This window comes from Mesoplodon mirus (genome assembly GCF_964341445.2).
Source record: "Mesoplodon mirus genome assembly, chromosome: 12".
In the NCBI taxonomy this organism is placed as follows: domain Eukaryota; kingdom Metazoa; phylum Chordata; class Mammalia; order Artiodactyla; family Ziphiidae; genus Mesoplodon; species Mesoplodon mirus.
In genome coordinates this window covers 77,140,225-77,159,979 of record NC_138988.1, presented here as the reverse complement: position 1 = coordinate 77,159,979, position 19,755 = coordinate 77,140,225, and the positions used below count along the sequence as shown (strand labels likewise).

Below are 19,755 nucleotides of genomic sequence, written 5' to 3'. Positions count from 1 at the left end.
TTCACTGCCAAGGGCCTGGTTTCAGTCCCTGGTTGGGGAACTAAGATCCTGCAAGCCGTGTGGCAAAAAAAAAAAAAAAAAAAAAAAATCTACAAAACTAGATTTCCTTTTTTCTGTCCAGCATCTTCAAACTGATATTTTGTTTGAACCCAGTTCCATCCCACCCCCCATCCCCCACCCCAGAAACTGTCAAATTTCCCCTGGCTGTACCTTCTGCAAGATGAAGGCCATCCTAACCTCTAACCTCCTTCATTCAGCCCCATCTTCAAAAACCCTAAACCAGGCCCAGTCTCTGAGGCCCCACTCACCCAGGACGGGAGCTCAGACTTTTCTCTGGTCTGCCCAGATGGAATCAGTGTTATGTCGGTTCCTTCCTCTGATATCCTCAATCTCAATCTCATACATAGAAATATAAATATATAAATATATATGGGGATTCTGATCAAATGATTCAGTCCCTGTATCTAAATTTAGGATTTATATACCAGCCCCTCTTTGTTCTTGAAAGATTTCGGTTTTTGTTGCTGTTTTTAATCTCACACAAAAGAAGTCAGTTAAAATGAAAACAAAAGACTGTTCAAATGAGTAAAAACCAGAAGCTGATGCCCTCAGGTGTGGCACTGGCATTCCAGTTTAGCTGCTTCTTCCTCTAAAGAGCAGAACAAAGGCTGGTCCCTTTGGGCCATAGATTCTCTTCCTGAAAAAGTGAAGGGGTTAGTCCCTCAGAGCCGGAAGGCAACTCAGACCTGAGTGTGTGATTCTCACTCCACCCGGGGCCTCCTGACTTAGGACCCAGGAGAGAGGAGGTAAAAATGCCCGCTGACCATAAAAAGGCATTTGGGGGCTTCCCTAGTGGCGCAGTGGTGGAGAGTCCGCCTGCCGATGCAGGAGACACGGGTTCGTGCCCCGGTCTGGGAAGATCCCACATGCCGCGGAGCAGCTGGGCCCGTGAGCCATGGCCACTGAGCCTGCGCGTCTGGAGCCTGTGCTCCACAATGGGAGAGGCCACAACAGTGAGAGGCCCGCGTACCACAAAAAAAAAAAAAGGCATTTGGACTGCACTTTCAGGAGTGCAAAGCTGCCATCGTGTCCATGTCTGATTCTGATAGGCAGATGCCATCAGCCCCATTTGACACAGATCAGAAGACTGAGGCTCAGAGGGATTAAATAACTGTCCCAAGGTCAAACCTCAAGAAGTCTGGCCTCCTGTGACTGCCTTTCTCACCACTTCCTGCTGCTTCAAATTGTTTACATGCTGGGATTGATAATCCCTCTCTTTGTGGGACACTGGGCTGGGAACCCCTGGAAGGCAGGGCCTTTATTCTATTCATCTTTGTGTCCCCCAGGGCATCAGCATTGTAGATATCCAATAAATGCTTGCTGGAACTAGTTTGAACTCCACTGAAGCTTTTTTAGAAGTGGGTGGTTAGACTTAATAGACCCTGGCTTTAAAAAGAAAAGTCCCCCAACGAGCTGCTTTGAAAGTTTAAAGGTTGAGGAATCCAGGCCTCTGCAGGGGCAAAGACAAACAGCAGTTTCTGGGGAACAGTGGCAATGCAACTAGCAGGAATCCCAGAGCAGACAAACCCCTACTCACTACTACACAAAATGCGTCTTGGGCAAGTGGCATCAGCATCCCCTGATGCTGATTTGAAATGCAGAGCCCCAGGCCCACCCCGGAGCCGCCGAAGCAGAACCTGCATCATAAGCTCTCCATGCCAAAGTCTGAGAAGCTCTGGGGGTGCCAGAAACTGCAGAAACCAGGCAGCTTACCAGCTGTGCGCCCTGCAAATGCTCGAGGTGGGGTTTTACTCTGTGCAATGTGGTTTCCAAGGCTTGGTTTGTTTCTGGAAAGAGAGCAGTAAATTTGCTTCTGGCAAATGAGCACACTTAATTAAAATTCTAATTCAATCAGGAAGGCGAGAAGGGCCCTCTTCCTCATGGGAAGTCAGATCCTGAAGGGCATAGGTTCCTCCAGATTTCTGAAATTCCATCTAGGTCTCCACCAGGGGACACTGGCAAAGTCTGGAGACATGTTTGTTTGTCACAGCTGGGAAGGATGGTGTTACCAGCATCTAGGAGGAAAGGCCAGGGGTGCTGGCTTCCTCCTTGTTGGCCAGTGAATCGGTTTCTGCTCCAATCCAGAGAAAAAGGGTGGATTTACCGAATTTAGGGAGGTCTGGGAGCTTTAGGAAAGAACCATGACAATCTTTAAAAGCTTATTTTTCACAAGCATGAGAAAAGTTGAAATAAGACTCAAGGAGTAAAGTAAGGCTGGGATAGGTAACTGAGAACAGAAGGAGCAGGGGAAGGAAGAAATGTGGCACCGAAAGGCCAACACCCAGAAAGTACATATAAAAATCTTGTTTATTACACAAAATACTTTCTTATTCATAAGAAAGACTTAAATAACCCCCTTCTCCAAATACATCAGGTTTTTCTCACTTCTCTATTTTCCAAACCTCTTGAAATGTGGTTATAATGAGAAAAAATAAACTTCTTTTCCCAAAAATATTTTTTTAAAGAAATGTGTAAAAGTCACCAGAGATCAGATACCACATCAACGACTCAAGAAAGGAACACTGGAGCTGCCCTTGAACTAATGCTTTTGTAACATGCTTCTCACTTGCCTTCCCTCCACGGGACTCAGAAGTCACCCATGTGGGCCGGGAAAGGATGGTTCTCTGAGCATCTTGCCCAGGGTCCCACCACAATCTTCGGGCACTTGTCCTGCCAGGAGCTCAAGGCCTTCTCCAAAACAAGAGAAGGACATCTGAAGGGCCGGGAGAGCTCCCAGGAGTGGGGCAGGTGGGAGAGAGCTGAGAAAGAGCCTGGCACGGCAGGGAGTGTGAAGACACCATCATATCAGATTGAAATGCGAGGGGAGGTCCATTCGTTCCCATAAGTAGGTTGAGCAGAGCAATTCCGTCCTCTGCTGGGTTTGCCAGGCTCAGGGGTGACACAGGCAGGGATGCCTGGTGCATTCTGGATCCCTTTACTGCGCGGCTCGGATACACAGTCCGGGGGCAGCTCCATCAGTTGCCATCCGGGGCATCCGGCGGCGGCTGCGGCTGTGGCCCCAGGGACGAGGCCAGTTTGGTGAGGGCCCTCGCTATGACGTCCAGGTGGCCATTCATCGTCCGCAACTCCACCAGGATGTCCCCGACGTTGGCTTCTAAGGTCGCGGTGGCGGCGGCGGCGGCGGCGGGCCGGGCGCAGGGCGGCGGGGAAGCGCCCGGGTCCTCCGCGCCCTCCTCCCTGCCCGCTGCACCCGGGCGCGGGGCGCAGGTAGCCGGCCGATCACGCTCATCCCCGCGGACGCCGGGAGGGGTGGTCGAGGGGCAGCCGGGCAGCCAGTCGACGAGGCGCGGGGCTCCCTCCGGGGAGGAGGCGACCACCGAGTAGAGGCCGGCGCGCCGGGGGGCGCCCGAGCCCGAGGCGGGAGGCGCAGGGGCGGCGGGAAGCGGCGGCAGCAGCGGGGGTAGCACGGAGGGCCCCGGGGAGAACGCCTGGGGCTCGCAGGACGACGAGGGAGAAGGAAGGGCGGTGGTGGAGGGCCCTGGCTCCTCGGAGGAGAGGAACAAGGTGGTCGAGGACTGGGAGTCCAAGGTGCTGGGCTCTGAATCTGTCAAGGAGGAAACGAGAAAGGGTCACTCGGGCATTTATTGAGTGCCAGCTGTATGCCCGGCTCCATGCTAGGTATAAAGGAACTGAGTTAGAAGGTGGAAACTTATTTCCTACCCCTAGATCCGATACGGAAGAGTGGGTCTCAGGAGCACGGGAATCCATAGGCAGGGGAGACCATGGAGTCCAGCAAGGCAGCCTGGTGGGTAAGGCTCTCTACTGAGGTCTAGAGAGGGGCACTGCTGGGAAGACAGCGAGGGAGTTCCAGGCGGGGGCGGAAGTCGCAGCCTGTTCGCAGGCAGTCTTGCCAAGGACAGTAGGTCAAGGCTGTGAAAGGAGGACCCCTCCACCCTCCTCAGAAGCAGAAGTGTGTTAAGCAGAGGGCTCTCTCCGCTGTCCCAGCAAAGCCAGGCTCTCAGGAGGAAGTTGAAAGAGTTTGGGGCCAGGAGCCAGATCTCAGCGCTGTTTCCCACTCTGCCAGAAAATGCCATGGAACCTTGGGCCAGACCCTTCTCCCCTTGAGGACTTGGTTTCCTATCCCAGTGACCCCTGGGTCCCAACCAGGACTGATCAACCTGCCTTCAAAAGTCTTCAGCTTGGGGCTTCCCTGGTGGGGCAGTGGTTGAGAGTCCGCCTGCCGATGTGGGGGACACGGGTTCGTGCCCCGGTCCGGGAAGATCCCACTTGCTGCGGAGCGGCAATGGGCCATGGCCTCTGAGCCATGGCCTCTGAGCCTGCGCGTCCGGAGCCTGTGCTCCGCAACGGGAGAGGCCACGACAGTGAGAGGCCCGCATACCGCAAAAAAAAAAAAAAAAAAAAAAGTCTTCAACTTGAAGCACGGGTCTAAGTTCACAGGGGGCCGCACTCAAAGACTCTATAAGCCTCCTGCTGTGAGTTCTCCCCTAATCCCCTGGGTCCCCACGTAGAAAGTGGGCAGCAGCTCTTTGCAACTGGGTACGGCAGCAAGGTGTACCAATCTCAGATCAAAGGATCCACCTCAATGCCAATGACCTCAGCTGTTTCGGCCTCCCTGTTCCCGCCTTTGGGTAGACGGCTCGTGCTCACCCTGGAAGCGGTTCTGAGTTTTACTGGAGCCCGGTCTCCGCAGGCTTGCTCCCAGTTCCAGCTGGAGTGTCTGCTCTTGGCTCCCCTCATTGGCAGTTCGGGTGACCACCTTTATGCCCTGCCCTTGAGGGGTTCCAAGCCTTTCAAAGGCAGAACTTGCTCTATGACCTCGGCCTGTTATCTTGGGGGGGGGAATGTGGGTGGGAGAATGACATGATGACAGAGCCAGTGAGTAAACACGTTCCCCGTTGCTTGTGAACATGTGTGTTCTCGCTGCCCCTCCTGGGTGAGCTGTTCCTTCATTTGGGAGTTGAGTCTTGCGGAGACTCAGAGCAATCATCTGGCGAGAACTTGTTCCCTCATCCTGACTTCAACCCAACCGCATTCTCGCAGTACTCACTGGTCCCAGATGTTCCAATGTCCAGTCGGTGTGGTTGTGAATTTGGTCTGATGGGAGCAGAGAAGCAGTGGCTCCTCGGGGACCGCAGTTGAGGACAGCCACCCGTGTGCCTGAAAACTCCTCTGATGGAGATTGCATGGGCACTTTCTGCTACTGGCTTTCACAGAACTGCCTCTCTTCCACCAGAACTTAAGTTCCTCCGGTTTCTGTGAGGCTCTTCTTTTGTTAACCACGAATCTCAGACACTTCTGGGCACATAACCCTCATGAGTTGAAAAGAATCAAAGAGAAACCCTACAAACTGTTGGCTCTGCTTTTGCTTGAGAACGATGTTAATAAGCTTCACACATAGCAGACAAGAGGCTGTTTATATATATATATATATATATATATATATATATTTTTTTTTTTTTTTTTTTTTTTTTTTTTTGCGGTACGCAGGCCTCTCACTCTTGTGGCCTCTCCCGTTGCAGAGCACAGGCTCCGGACGCGCAGGCTCCGCGGTCACGGCTCATGGGCCCAGCCGCTCCGCGGCATGTGGGATCTTTCTGGACCGGTGCACGAACCGGAGTCCCCTGCATCGGCAGGTAGACTCTCAACCACTGCGCCACCAGGGAAGCCCAAGGCTGTTATATTTAATCGAATAGAAGTCTAACCAGGAAAATGAGATAGAGGCAAGTACACAAAATGTTCTAGCGCAGTGTTTCCTGAATTTTCATGTGCAGGCCATTCCCCTGGGACATTGTTAAAGGGCAGGTTGTGGTTTGGCAGGTCAGGACTGGGGCCAGAGACTCTACATTTCTAGCCGGCTCCCAGGTCATGTGAATGCTGCTGGTCTGGGGACCACACCTTGCGGAGCAAAGGTGTAGACCAAATATACAAGGTTGGCAATAAAGCTTAGGGTTCACAATCATAGAAACTCGAGTAACCAGGGGTAGAGGAACAACCTAGAAGCCTCATATGATCATGAAGATAGTAATAGTAATGATGCTGATGACCTCGCCTAGCTATCAGAGGAATAAGAGAGGTGGCCTATCCTGCTGTTAGTTTGATGGGTTTCCAGCAAAGCCTTGAACCAGTGAGCACTGGCTTAGGGAGGACTGAAGGTTTCTTTTCTTTTTTTTTTTTTTTTTTAAGAAGATGTTGGGGGTAGGAGTTTATTAATTTATTTATTTTTGCTGTGTTGCATCTTCGTTTCTGTGCGAGGGCTTTCTCTAGTTGTGGCAAGCGGGGGCCACTCTTCATCACGGTGCGCGGGCCTCTCACTATCGCGGCCTCTCTTGTTGCGGAGCACAGGCTCCAGACGCGCAGGCTCAGTAGTTGTGGCTCATGGGCCTAGTTGCTCCGCGGCATGTGGGATCCTCCCAGACCAGGGCTCGAACCCGTGTCCCCTGCATTAGCAGGCAGACTCTCAACCACTGTGCCACCAGGGAAGCCCTGAAGGTTTCTTAAAGAGGAAAGCCCTTCATTGCTGTTTAAACTAAAACTTCAAAGATTTCTGCAGTGACCATGCATGAACATGCCTTCCCTTGTCACTGACCTTTAGCAGAAAGTGACTGCTTCCTCCCAGGCCTGTAAGTCAAGGTCTTCTGAGTACTTTCTGTTAAATCCTATTGCTGAGTCAGGCTGAATCATTGCTTGGCTGGTAACTATGTACCTTGAACGGCTGACCTTTTCTATCTTTTTTTACACCCACTTGGCATTCCCTGTCACCACCACTTAAACCCACCTGCCTGGGCCTAGGCTTTCCCTGGGGGACGCCTGTGGAAGAGGTGAAGTGTGCAGCTGGCTACAGGAACCTGCGATTCGTTTGCAAATAAACCCTTCAGATCATCCCCTAAAACCTGCCCCTCTTGCTACCTTCCCCTTCTCAGTAAGTGACCTTCCCTTTGTTTAGCCAAACACCCAGGACAAACCCTTGACCCATCTCTTCCCCTTACTCCCCACGTCCAATCCGCCAGCAGTGCTTATAGCCTATGCCTTCAAAGTATATCCAGCATCTGATCAATTCTCACTGGCTCCAGGCAGTGGTCCAGCTACTGGTGGCTGAGCTGAGACCAGAAGACAGGGCTCCTGAGTTCCAGGTCAGTGCTTCCTCTGCCACACCCAAAAGCTTACTGGATTTGAATGAATCATTTAGAACTCTCCCCTGGCTCTACTGTGTCTCCCCAGCCCTCCTGGCCACCCTCCACCATTTGCCCAGGAAAATTGTTTGCTGAGTCTTAGCCTCTTTTTTATATAAGATAATAGCTACATTTATTCATTAAGTCATTCAACAAATATTTATTGAGCACCTATAATATGCCCAGCAGAATGCTCCACAGTGTACAAAGCCAGACCTAAATCCTGACCTCACTGTGGAGGCAGAAAATAATCAAATAATTGCATAAACAAATGTGTAATTGCAACAGTGATACAATCTACATGCTATAAGCATCTAAAAGAAAACGGAGGGTTTGACCTAATCAAGGAAGATTCCCTGAGGAAATGCTGTTGGAGTGGAGTAAGGATGAGTAGTTAAGTAGGAAGAGGGGAGAATGTTGATGCATGAGCAAGGGCCTGAGGCAGAAGGGAGTGCTGCAAATATGTGGGACTTCCAGAGAAAGCCAGTTTGCTGGGAGTGGAGAGAACCAGGGGAAGGAAGTGTGAGGTGAGATGAAGCTCAAAAAGGAGAGCAGGGGTCAGGAGATGGAGTGTATGATAAACACTGCCAGTATTGCTCAATACCCATTTTCTTCCTCCTTTTCAGCTGGTCCATGACCACTTAGAATAAAGATTACATTTTCTAGCCTCTCTTCCAACTAGCTCTAGTCATGTCACTAAATTCTGGGCAGAAAAATGTCAGTAGAAGTGCTATGTACAATTCTTTGTTCCTGTGTCTGGGTTTTGGTTGCAATGGCTGGTGCTCAAGCAGCCCCTTTGGACCATGAGGTAGAAACCACATGCTAAGGATTATAGAGCAGAGAACTGAGTCCCTGAGAATTTTAAGGAACTGCTATACAAATTCTAGCTGGCTCAACTGTAGCCTTTTTGTATGAGAAAATAAAATCTTATCTATTCAAACTCCTGTTAAATTGGGTTTTCTGTCACTCACAGCCAATCCAAATCCTGATAAACATGGCTTTGCGGAATTTATTAAGGGGGTTTGTCATTATTCTATGAGCGATGGAAAGCTTTGAAAATGCCTTAAATATGTGTGTGTGTTTGTATGTGTGTGTATGTGTGATATGATCAGTTTTGTATTTTGAAAAGTTCACCTGGCTGCATTGAGCAAGAAGTAGACAGAATAGAAGCCGGGGACACAAGTTAGGAGGTTGCCGTTGCAGGTGAGAAATTACAAAATGACAGTGGCTTTTGCTAGGGTGGTAGCTAGAGATGCAGAGAAGTAGACAGCTTCTAGAGACAGCTGGGACCCAGAAACATTAGGATTTACTGTCAGCAGGGATGCAGGAGGTGGGGGAAAAGGCATCAGAGAAATGGGTGCACTCCTGGCTGCTGCTTCAGTGCAAGGTTCCAGAAATTCTGGCTGCAGAAGGGGAACTTTCCCTTTCTTGTGCTCTGGAGCCTGGGTGGCCCCTTCCCAGTCCACACCCAGCCATGCAGCATAGCTCAGCTCTGACACACCTCAGCAGAGGCAGCCCGTGGGAACATTTTCCCAGGAGCCTGGAGGGAGGAGAAACAGGGTAGCTTTGGGCAGGGAACCAGAGAAGCAGAAGTCTGTGGGAAAAGGATGAAACCTGTCTGGGGGAGAAGCAACATCTCTCAGCAGTGCAGCCAGGCCCTGGCCTTTGATGGTTCAGACTTGGCTGGGCCACTGCCTGCTTCTTTCAGAACCCCCGGCACACAAAAGGGAGGGTGAGTGTCGGATGAACTAAACCCAATAATATTCACTCCTTTTATTTTCCAGAAACGTCATGAGACCCACAGGGCAATCTTCTGGTTTTAAGACCTGGTGAGTCACGCCTACAAATACCTCTGACTCAATGTGATCCCAAGTTCTCCCCAGGCATCTCCCAGGAACGTGGCTCAGCAGGAGAGCCAGAGCAGGACAGCCTGGCAGGGGAGAGAAGGGCTGGTGTCTCTGGAGGGGGTGAAAAGGGCCAGCTGCAGTACAGACCATGAGATTCCTGACTTGACACTGACTGCTCCTAAAAACAGCCAACATTGACCGAGTGCTATCTCCAAGCCACATGCTAAATTCTCTCTTCTAATCTTCATGGAAGACCATGATGTGGATTCTGTTTTTAATCCCATTTTCTTGTGTAGGAAACTGAGGCTCTGTTATGTGAAGTACCCAGCTCACTGTCACAGAGCCAGGATAGGAATCCAGGCAGCTAATGCCAAAGGCTATTGTGTGTGAAGGAGGGCACATGCTTTCTGGAGTTTGCAGGGATGAGACAAGGGATGAGAAGGAGAGCTAACATTTGTGGAGGGTCTGCTACACTCTAGGCTGATGATTTGTCACCTTGACTGCACATTAAAATCCCTTGGGGAACTTTATAAACACTACAGTTGCCCCAGCCAATTAAATCACGATCTCTGGGGATGGTGCCCAGGCATCTTATATTTCAAAAGCACCCATTTTATAAGATAACACTAATATGCAGCTAGGGTTATTCGACCAAAGCAACTTTCATACGTTTTCTTATTTAGTCCCAACAGTGGCCTTCTTCCCATTTTCAAACGGAGAAACTGAGGCTCCCGGAATTTGCATAGCTTAGACAAAGCCCACAGCCACCGAGACCTGATCTGTATCTGGCTGACCCCCATGCCATTCATGTTGATTCCATTCTCTCTCATATCTGGGCCTCCTCCATTTTGAAAGCGTGTGAACTTGCGTCATGTAAATTTCTTTTGCAATTTGCATCTTTTTTGTTCAAGTGCAAGTACTGTTTAGGCCAGCTGTTGGAGAGTAGCAGTGCAGTCTATAGCTACTGAGTAGAATGGGCTGGCCCAGGGGCCTCTGAAACCATGGCTATGGCTTCATCCAGGCTCTGCTACAGCCAATGGACCAGGACGTCTGAAGAGATGCCCAGTAGCCCTGGCCAGGATGTGCCTGCGGTCTCTCCCAGAACATTGCCCATTCACTGGAGTCCCTGCCTCTGAGGAGCCACCCTCTGAAGATCAGAAGGCCCAGCCCTGAGGAAATCCTTAGTCTCTGCTTCCAGCAGCATTAGTGACTTCCCAAGGATGACATGGGAAAAGTCATCACCCTTTTACTTCCGTGTGGATTATCCAAGCCTCTAATTTCCTAGTGGCTGAGGGCTGCGCTAATGAGAAGGGGTGTTCATCATCAATCAACTTAGTAAAAAAGCAGCTGGGAAGGCAGAAGGGCATCCAGAGACTGATTTGAGCAGCCAAAAGGTTCTCCTGCACGAAGAGTCCTTTTTAAAGACGGGAGAAAAGGAAGTGACAGAAGGGGTCTATCCGCCCATGCTCATGGCAGGATTATTCACATTGGCCAAAAGGTGGATGCAGCACACGTGGCCATGGATGGTTGGATACACAAAATGTGATATTGATATAATGGAACATCACTCAACCTTAAAAAGGAAGGAAATTTTGATACTTGCTACACGGATAATGCTTCACATTATGCTAAGTGAAACAAGCCAGTCACAAAAGCGGATACACAAAATATTATATGATTTCTCTTGGATGAGGTTCCTGGGGCAGTCAGATTCATAGAGGCAGAAAGGAGGATGGGGGTTGCCAGGGTTGAGGGGAGGAGGAGTAGAAAGTTAGTGTTTAATGAGTGCAGACTTCCAGTTGGGGAGGATGAGGACATTCCAGGAGATGGATGATGGGGAGGGTTACCCAATAATGGGAAGGTACTTAAGGCCACAGAACTGTACACTTAAAAATGGGTAAAATAGTGAATGTACACTGTATATATTTTACCACAATAAAAAAAAAACAGGTGGGGGAGGTGTGACAGTAATTCACAATTTTATCCATACACTTGAAGGAAGGTCTATGTACGAACTTTCTGGGACGGTTTGTAAAACAGGAATAAGAAAAACTGGTAAATAAATGACTGTTGAGAACATTATAGATCAGATGTAAACACCCCGAAGTCTCCCCTAAGCATGAGGACCCTTTAACCAGATCTGGACCTAAACATTACTGCATCATTAAAGACTGTTCCATTTTCAATCAGCAGGGTGAAAAGTTCTAAAACAGTTTTGTTGAGACTGTGGACATAGGTTAGAAGAAAGGAAAGTCTGGAGTCTGACGCTTTTAGATCCACTTTTAGACTCATTCTACTTTCGGAAGCAAAGTGATGTCAACCCTCCAAGCATTTCGCAGCCAAGCTGCTGGCTCCTCAGGGTCCCCCTTTCTCACTAGCACCACTGGCCACCGAGAAAAAGTGGGGATTGTTTCAGTTCAAGAGCCTCAGGTCCTCAGCCCGGCCCCTAGCTGCCCCACCCCTTCCTCGTTCACTCTGCCCCAACCATTTCTTGAAGGTATCAGACACCTTTCGACCTCACGGCCTTTGCACTTGCTGCTCTGCCCGGCATGCTTCCCCCCACGAACATCCCCATGGCTCAGTCTGTCACCACCTTCAGCCTTTGCTCAAGGTCACCTTCTCCAGCGGCCTCTTCTGGACACCCTAGTTGAAAGGACTACCCTCATTCCCCCACATCAGTTTTCTGTCCCCCTCGCCCTGCCCAAAAGACGCTGTCACTGTCCCACTCATACCCTGCGGCTCATTCCAGGTGGAGGGAGTTATAGGAGGCTTGGGGATTGTGGCCTGAAAGACAATTTGAAAGAGCTGAAGTGTAGGGTGCCCAGGGCTGGGAGACTTGCATGAAATGACTTACTAGGTAACAAAGATGGAGAGCTGAGCGGCTGGTCTGCTAAGGTAAGGAATCTGAGCTTGAGCAGGCAGAGGGGAGCCACTGAAGGATTTTAGGCAGGAGAGTGATAGATTTGATTTGCATTTTTAGGCGATTACTCTGGCAGCCGGCCTTGTGGAGGCTGAACTCAGGGGGTGAGGCTGGAGGCAGGAAGACCAAACGTAAAAGGAACCTCTTGGCTGTTCAAGGAGCTAAAATGATACTACGGCAGAAAGAGACACAAGCGTGAAGTCCAGCCAACCAGTATTAGAAGCAAATTTTTTTTTCTAGGAATGGATTGAATTTCAGCAAAAAGAGACTTTCCTGCCACCCTTTATGGACAATACAGTGAAGGCTGCCTTCTACCCTGGTTCAAGTTGTCCACCCTGGGCCGTTCATGCGTCAATATTCAATAAAAGCGAGCGTGGGTTTTATGGGATTGTTTGTTAAGCGCGGAGCCAAGCTTTTCTACTAAGACAGAACTGCTCTGCCAACGTCTAAATTGGCCGTTTTTTGCGTATAGGGTGTGAGGGATATCTCTATGTGTCTTTATGAGCACACCCATTTGGAAGGAGACCTATGTGACTATATATAATATCTTTATGTGATTTTTTGAAGAGATGTTTATACAACCTGTATATTCCTTGGCATGAATATGTTTGTAGCATGGAGAAAGGGAGAGACAGAATGCAAAAGCAATTCCCACACCATAACCGACTTTGGCTCACGAAGAAAAATGCAAAATAGATTATGTTCCCTAGCAATGCCTGCAGGGTTGAAAGATTTCCAAATCCACCCATTTAATCCTTCCTCTTGGAAGGGCACTCACCTTTGAACTTTATTTTTTAAAACTATCATTTAAAAAAATAACAATCGCACAGCCCAGACCAGGCCCTACTGCAGCCCAGGCTCCCCACCCCTATCCCACACCCCAACAACAGAGCTAACCAAAGGGGCCATCTTGCTTGCAAAACAAACAAACAAAAAAAAAACCCCGCGGGCTGCTTGATGAACTTCATGGAAAGAGCCAGGCTGTAAAAGACGGCATTCTGGCTTTAACAAGGCCAGGAGCCCGGAGCGCCGCCAGCTGGGTAGTCTGAACCAACCCAAGAATATTAGAACCTGGGGTCACCCGGAGCTGGGACGCCACCAGGAATGCGGGGAGGAGAGACGGTCTGGCGGGGTGGGTTGTGGGGGGCGGCGCTGGGGATCACTGGGGCCCCGCGCTGCCAGCTCCTTGACGCAAGTCAACAGGCGGACGGAGAGGCCAGGACAGCTGAGTGGGAGCAGTGCTGTGCCCGCAGCACGGGGCTCGCCTGGGCCCTCTTCACACAACCAGGCTCCAGGACCCCTGGGGTAGGGCAGGTGAACACACACGCGTGTCCACTCACCAGCTCAGCAGGTACAGCACCTCAAGAAGGAAGCCTCCTTGGCTTGTTCCGATGCCTCCTTGCCACACTGTTGACCCACAGGAAGTAAAGAAGCAGTGGAGCATCCCACCTGCAGAGGAGGGAGGGGTGATGGTCCCATTTCCCAAAGCCATAAGCAGCCAGGTTCTCAACAAGGGTGTTCCCTGAGTCAATGGCAGAGCAGAGGAAAGGGACCCTTCGCAGTCCTCTGGACCTAAGTGGCAATGCCAGCTCTGGACACGCTTGGTAAACGTCTATTAAGTGGATTACCCTGTTTTTCTCAGCATTCCATGCAGCCCTGGGAGCACAGCCTCGCTCTTAACGTCTGACGCCTCTGGTGTCTGTCACCTATTTCCACAGTTCCCCCACCCCACCCCCTGCACATAGAAGCAAATGACCCCAAGAAATGGCCCTGTGAGTTCTCTCACTGCCCCATCCGGACACTTTTAATACTTGATCCTTTCTCTTGAGAATTCCCTGGAGATTAGATCACCCAGCCGTGCCACTGTGTCTCTCCTTAGGAAGCTCTTCTAATTTAGGTCCGAGCTCTCCCTTTCCTTCATTCCATGCCAGCCCTCCTAATGATAACCAGGCTTGTGCCTGGTTCAATTGTGCCAGGCTCAATTACACACAAAGCTCAAATGAGCAGCCCCAACTCTAAACTTGGCCCTGTGCATTGGAAGGGGAGGTCTTGAGCATCTTACTCTACCCAGAAAGAAAGATGCTGTTCCCCCAGGGGAAACAAAGCCAAGGATGGGTGGGGTGGAATCTCCTGCAAAAATAAAAGTCAAGAATGAAGAAACAGGGACTTCCCTGGTGGCGCAGTGGTTAAGAATCCGCCTGCCAAGGCAGGGGACATGGGTTCGAGCCCTGGTCCGGGAAGATCCCACATAATGCGAAGCACCTAAGCCTGTGCGCCACAACTATGGAGCCTGCGTCCTAGAGCCCGGGAGCCACAACTACTGGGCCCACGTGCCGCAACTACTGAAGCCCACGTGCCTAGAGCCCGTGCTCTGCAACAAGAGAAGCCACCACAATGAGAAACCTGCACACCGCAACGAAGAGTAGCCCCCACTCACCGCAACTAGAGAAAGCCCATGCGCAGCAACGAAAACCCAACGCAGCCATTAATAAATAAATAAATAAATAAATAAATAAATAAATAAATAAATTTATTTATTTTTTAAAAAAAGAAGAAACAGACCAGCTCTGGCTCCCCCAGGGCACTGGGGCTGAAGGCTGATGTTGCATCTTCAGCCAGGCCTGTTAGGACCCTGCCCTGCCCCAGGCATGCAAGAGCAACAGAAGTGCTTTGATTTTTCCCTTTCTAAAAACGTCCTCCAGCCTGACCCTACCTACGCTTTCACTACAGGGTCAGCAGAGGGTGAAATGAGAGCATTCTCTCGGAATTTCCTGACTTCTGTGAATTTTTCTCAAGATCTGGCCATGAGTCAATGTGAGGCACTGTGACACATGGTGTGCCTTGCAGTGGCTCCCCTGCCTTCTGGAACACCGTGAAAAGCATCTGCCAGCTGAGTAACTGAGGACGAAAATCCATAAGACCCCCCCACCTTCCCCCCAACTCTCCTTCCATATTGTCTCCAAATTAGAGGAGATATGGAACTATATTTTATCAGGATATTAATATTCTCTAGAAGTACGGAAAGATCTGTATTGATGCAGTTGACTTCCTTTGCAGAGTTAAGCTCTTTTGTATGATGTTTGTTGGTCTTTACGTTTCAGGTATTTAGAAAATGGGGCAGGGGGCGGATGAGAACAGCCGTGGAGGAGAGAGGAGGAGATTGCTCAGATTTACAAAGTCCTGGCAAGATCCTAGAACATCCCCTGAAAGGTGCAGGTGAACCGGACTAGGTAGGCAGGTAGATTTATCCGCTCAAATTTATTGATGTTGACAACCAATCTGAAATAGCCAAACAAAACAGATTAATTATAATTTTGCATGCGAATTATCTGACTGCCAGGACTGGATATCACTTCCCAGTGGAGACCAGCTACAACCAGTATCTGCTAGTGATGGTTTATAATCCCCCCCCAGAGTTTGGGGGGGAAGTGCTCAGATCAATGACAAAAGATCCTGGAATTAAAATGAAGGGAATACTACACAGCCATTAAAAAGAATGAAATTTTGCCATCTGTAGCAACATGGATGGAGGTGGAGCGTATTATGCTGAGTGAAATAAGTCTGACAGAGAAAGACAAATACTCTGTGATATCACTTCTATGTGGAATCTAAACAATAATACAAATGAGTGTATATGCAAAATAGGAACAGATTCACAGATATAGTGAACAAACTAGTGGTTATCAAAAGGGAAAGAAAAGGGGGAAGGACAAATTAGGAGTAGGGGAATAAGGGATAACAAACTACTATGGATAAGGCAGATAAACAATAAGGATGTATTGTATATCACAGGAAATTACAGCTGTTATCTTGTAATGACTTTTTTTTTTTTTTTTTTTTTGCAGTACGCGGGCGTCTCACTGTTGTGGCCTCTCCCACTGCGGAGCACAGGCTCAGTGGCCATGGCTCACGGGCCCAGCCGCTCCGCGGCATGTGGGATCTTCCCGGACCGGGGCACGAACCCGTGTCCCCTGCATCGGCAGGCGGACTCTCAACCACTGCGCCACCAGGGAAGCCCCTGTAATAACTTTTAATGGAGTATAATCTATGAAAATATTGAATGACTATGCTGTACACCTGAAACTAAAGTAACGCTGTAAATCAACTACACTTCAATTAATTAATACGAATGGAGTGTTAAAACGAGACTGCTAAATGTTTGTGGAGCCTGGCCTCACTCGGGCTTCTTGGGAACGTGTGTGGAAGCATTTTGCAAACTGTCATATGTTATGCAAACAGCAAGGAATCACCATCCTTAGGGTGTATTAAGACCCCACCTTGGGACCAAAGAAGATTAAGCCTTTTATAAATAGAGCAGAGAATTTCTAACCGTCCTAGTAGGGCCGAGTGCCTCTCTTTCAAATGCAGAAAATGAAGCGCAGACCCTAGGGGAGTTACCCAGACATTGAGGAAAATGAGGCACCTCGTACCCCCTCTGCCTACGTAGCCCCTTTCCCTCTTAGACCCCCAGGAAGAGCATCCTCGGTTGTAGAAAGTCGAATTTGGGGAGGAAAATCCCAGTTTGAAGCAAAAGCTCTCAGAGCTCCTACACCTTCTGATCTTCTGAGGTAAATGGAAGATAAATATTGTCTGGGGCTCTTTCAACCAAGGTGAAGAAGGTAACTTTCCTCTCCACACCCCCATTTCTTCTCCTTCCCCCAACCCCCCTCCCTTCTCTTCCTGTCTTCTCACCACCATCCAAAGAGACAACTCTTTGGTTTTCTTCTCGTTCTGGAAAAAACTGTTTTTCTGAATTGCTGTCTTTTCACTGACTTGTGAAGGCAAAACAAGAGAATTAAATGAAGCCATTGGGTAAGAAGGAATCAAATCTTACTGAACTATGATTTCTAAATTTAAATTTTTTTATTATATGTTGTAGATATAGAGATTTATTTTAAATTATTTTTATTATAACTATATATATATATATTTATAATTTATTTTTTTACACTAATAGAACCTTTCCTTTTCCTAGCCGACCATCTGCCATCTTTTTTGTAGTTTGCTTGCTGAGATGCGGCCCCGGGGTGGGCACTGGGGGAGCCGGGATTTCTCTGAGCCCGGGCCCAGCCTCTCTTACTGGCAGGCCCTGGAAACACGTTTCTTCCAACTCCGCCCCATCGTGCTGTGGTTCCCCTCTATACAAAATGAGCAAAACAACACTCTTCCCTCCCACAGGCAGGAGATGAGGTGGAATCCTTGCAAATTTGTCAAGTGTTTTAAGGTCCTTGGATTAAAGAAGTTACTTGAGAGAAGAAAATAGGTTCCAGGGTGGAATTCCACTCGGCGGTCATGTGCTCTGGCCCTCCCGCCACCCAACCTGCCCCCACCCCCGTGTCTTACATGACTTGGAACAAGGACCATGAGCTCTGAGGGGTTCAGAGAGCCTTTAAGTCATCTCTTGGCCTGCTCTTCTTTACCTTTTAATAAATTCTAGTTCTACTCCTGCTTTTTTTCTTCTTCACGCAGCCAAAACCTTCTCTCTCCTAATGTGGCTTATCAGACGAGGAGCCAGCTGGTTGGAGACGGGCCCCCTCCCATCTTGCTCTTTTCTCTTTGTCTCTCATCCCTGCCTCTCCTTTGCCTGTGCTTCCCTTTGCACCCCGTTTTCAACATGTCGTACGTTTCGATAAATTGAAACGAATTTGACTCTGAATTCTTGGCTGTAAAATTTGCTTCGTCCTCCTGAACTGGCACTCTCTGAAATGGAGCCTGGTGCCTCCTGGGGAGTGTGGGCCACTGGGCGGTGATGGAGGAGGGCCCTGCTGTCCCCGAGGAGGCTCTTTCCTACTCAGGGCTTCCCGACCTCAGCATCCCATGTGGAATGTGGGAAAACACCCAGGCAGCTGCTAGGGCAGCCGTGAGACAGCGGCCAAGAATGCCCCCGGCCCTGGCCGCAGCTGTGTCCTCAACAGGTGCTGGCTGGCCGCCGGGCATGCCTGCATGTGTCACCCTCTCTTCTGGACACACAGAAACATCCCAGATCAGGGCCACCGACATGGCCTCTCTCCATTCACCCCCGCCAGTCCTGAGGCCACAGAGATTCGGGCACAAGACAGTCCCAGGTGACAAAAAGCAGCCAGAGTCACGTTTCCTCTGCCCTCCACCCTCCGCCCTCAGCGTGAGGCTCACTGGACAAATGAGAGCCACTCCTCCGATGAGAGGCGCCTTCCCGGCCTCACTGCAGGAAAGGCGGTGTTTCCAGAGAAGGGCAAGGCTGACCCTTCACTGGCTGGCTCTGATCACGGCTCCAGAGAGGCTGCCACACCACACTTCCTAAGCCTGGGGACAGGACAGAACCAGGCACCTTCCTCCTGCCCCTGGGTCCTCTCTGTCACCCCTCCTGCCTTTCTCTCCTTCACCTGCCCCAGCTTCTCACCTCCCAGAGCCCACCCTCCTCACAGGGAGAGTTAGTTACCCTGGTGGGGCGCGTGTGTGTGTGCGTGTTTGTGCGCATGTGTGTGTGTGTTGCCTCCTCAACAAGAGTAGGGACTGTGCCATGTACAGCCATACAGCAGCCCCTCAACAGTGGCTTTTTTGGGTTTTTTATTTTTATTTTTTTGTTGGAGTATAGCTGATTTACAATGTTATGTTAGTTTCAGGTGTACAGCAAAGTGAATGAGTTATACATATACATGTATCTACTCCTTTTTAGATTCTTTCCCCATATAGGCCATTACACCAACAGCGTTTCACTCATCCCTATGGAAATAAAAACCAAATCAGAAAAACATCACAAGTTAAATCCCGTGTTGTATCTGTATATAAAATCTCCTCTCCCAATCCCGTGTGCTTTGGGAGAAATAGTATTTACTTGTGTCTTCCTTATCTATGTTTTACTCTTTTTTTTTTTTTTGCGGTACGCAGGCCTCTCACTGTTGTGGCCTCTCCTGTTGCGGAGCACAGGCTCCAGACGCTCAGGCCCAGACACCATGGCTCACGGGCCCAGCCGCTCCGTGGCATGTGGGATCTTCCCGGACCAGGGCACAAACCCGTGTCCCCTGCATCGGCAGGCGGACTCTCAACCACTGTGCCACCAGGGAAGCCCTGCTCTCTTTTATTGTGTTTTACTTTACATTTCCCAAGGCCTGTTAAATGGAGTGCCATGAAAATTCAGTTCCATGACGTAGAAATGCTGGAACATTCGGAGCTGAACAAAGTTAAACAGGACTTTTTGGCATCTTAACACAGTAAAGGGCATGGCGATCATCCACAAGAAATGTAGAATTCAGGGTTTTCCAAATCTGCTTAACCTCAAAACCCCGTCTTTGGAGGAATATTTCAAGGAACTGGCATCCCTTTGGTCAATGCTTCAGTAGACATCAGCTCCTCTCGTGAATGATGTACAGCAGCCAGCAAGGATCATGCACAGGCCAATATGCTCATTAAAGACCAACGCCTCTGCCTTCCTTCAAGCCAGAAGAACAGAAATGCCTCATCTTCCAGAACTTTTGACAATTACAGGAGGAAGAAGCCCTTTGGCAAATGATGGATTTGCTCCGGCCTTTGTGTTTCAGCCTGGGATAGTGAGGGACTATCCAAAGCTATTCTTTCCACCAGAGGCCCTCATAAAAGGCCAGAGCCCTCAGCTATTCATCCCCAGCAGTACCAGCATCAGGGCGACAAAAGCATTGCAGAGCCTAGAAAAGTCCAGATCTGGCAGTGAGCCGTGATGACTCTTTTAAATACAACTCTTACCCCGCTGCTGGCCGCCTTCTTGGACTTGGTCTGACTTCTGTTGAGGCCCCTCGTTAATCCACTCTCACCTCCTGACGCT

General features: G+C 49.5%; 1 protein-coding gene across 2 annotated transcripts in view; it reads right to left on the bottom strand.

Moving 5' to 3' along the window:
- Window positions 1-19,755, bottom strand: part of RUNX2 (RUNX family transcription factor 2) — a 359,184-nt gene that overhangs the window by 36,343 nt on the left and 303,086 nt on the right. Inside the window, exon 8 of one of the 2 annotated variants that reach the window (XM_082639498.1) lies at window positions 1,865-3,625. The exons of the other annotated variant lie outside the window; for it this stretch is intronic. Within the exon in view, the coding sequence (XP_082495624.1) occupies window positions 3,036-3,625 (590 nt within the window). The 3' untranslated portion in view covers window positions 1,865-3,035. Of the gene's footprint in view, window positions 1-1,864; window positions 3,626-19,755 lie in introns of those variants that run through there. 2 annotated transcript variants of the gene reach the window in all.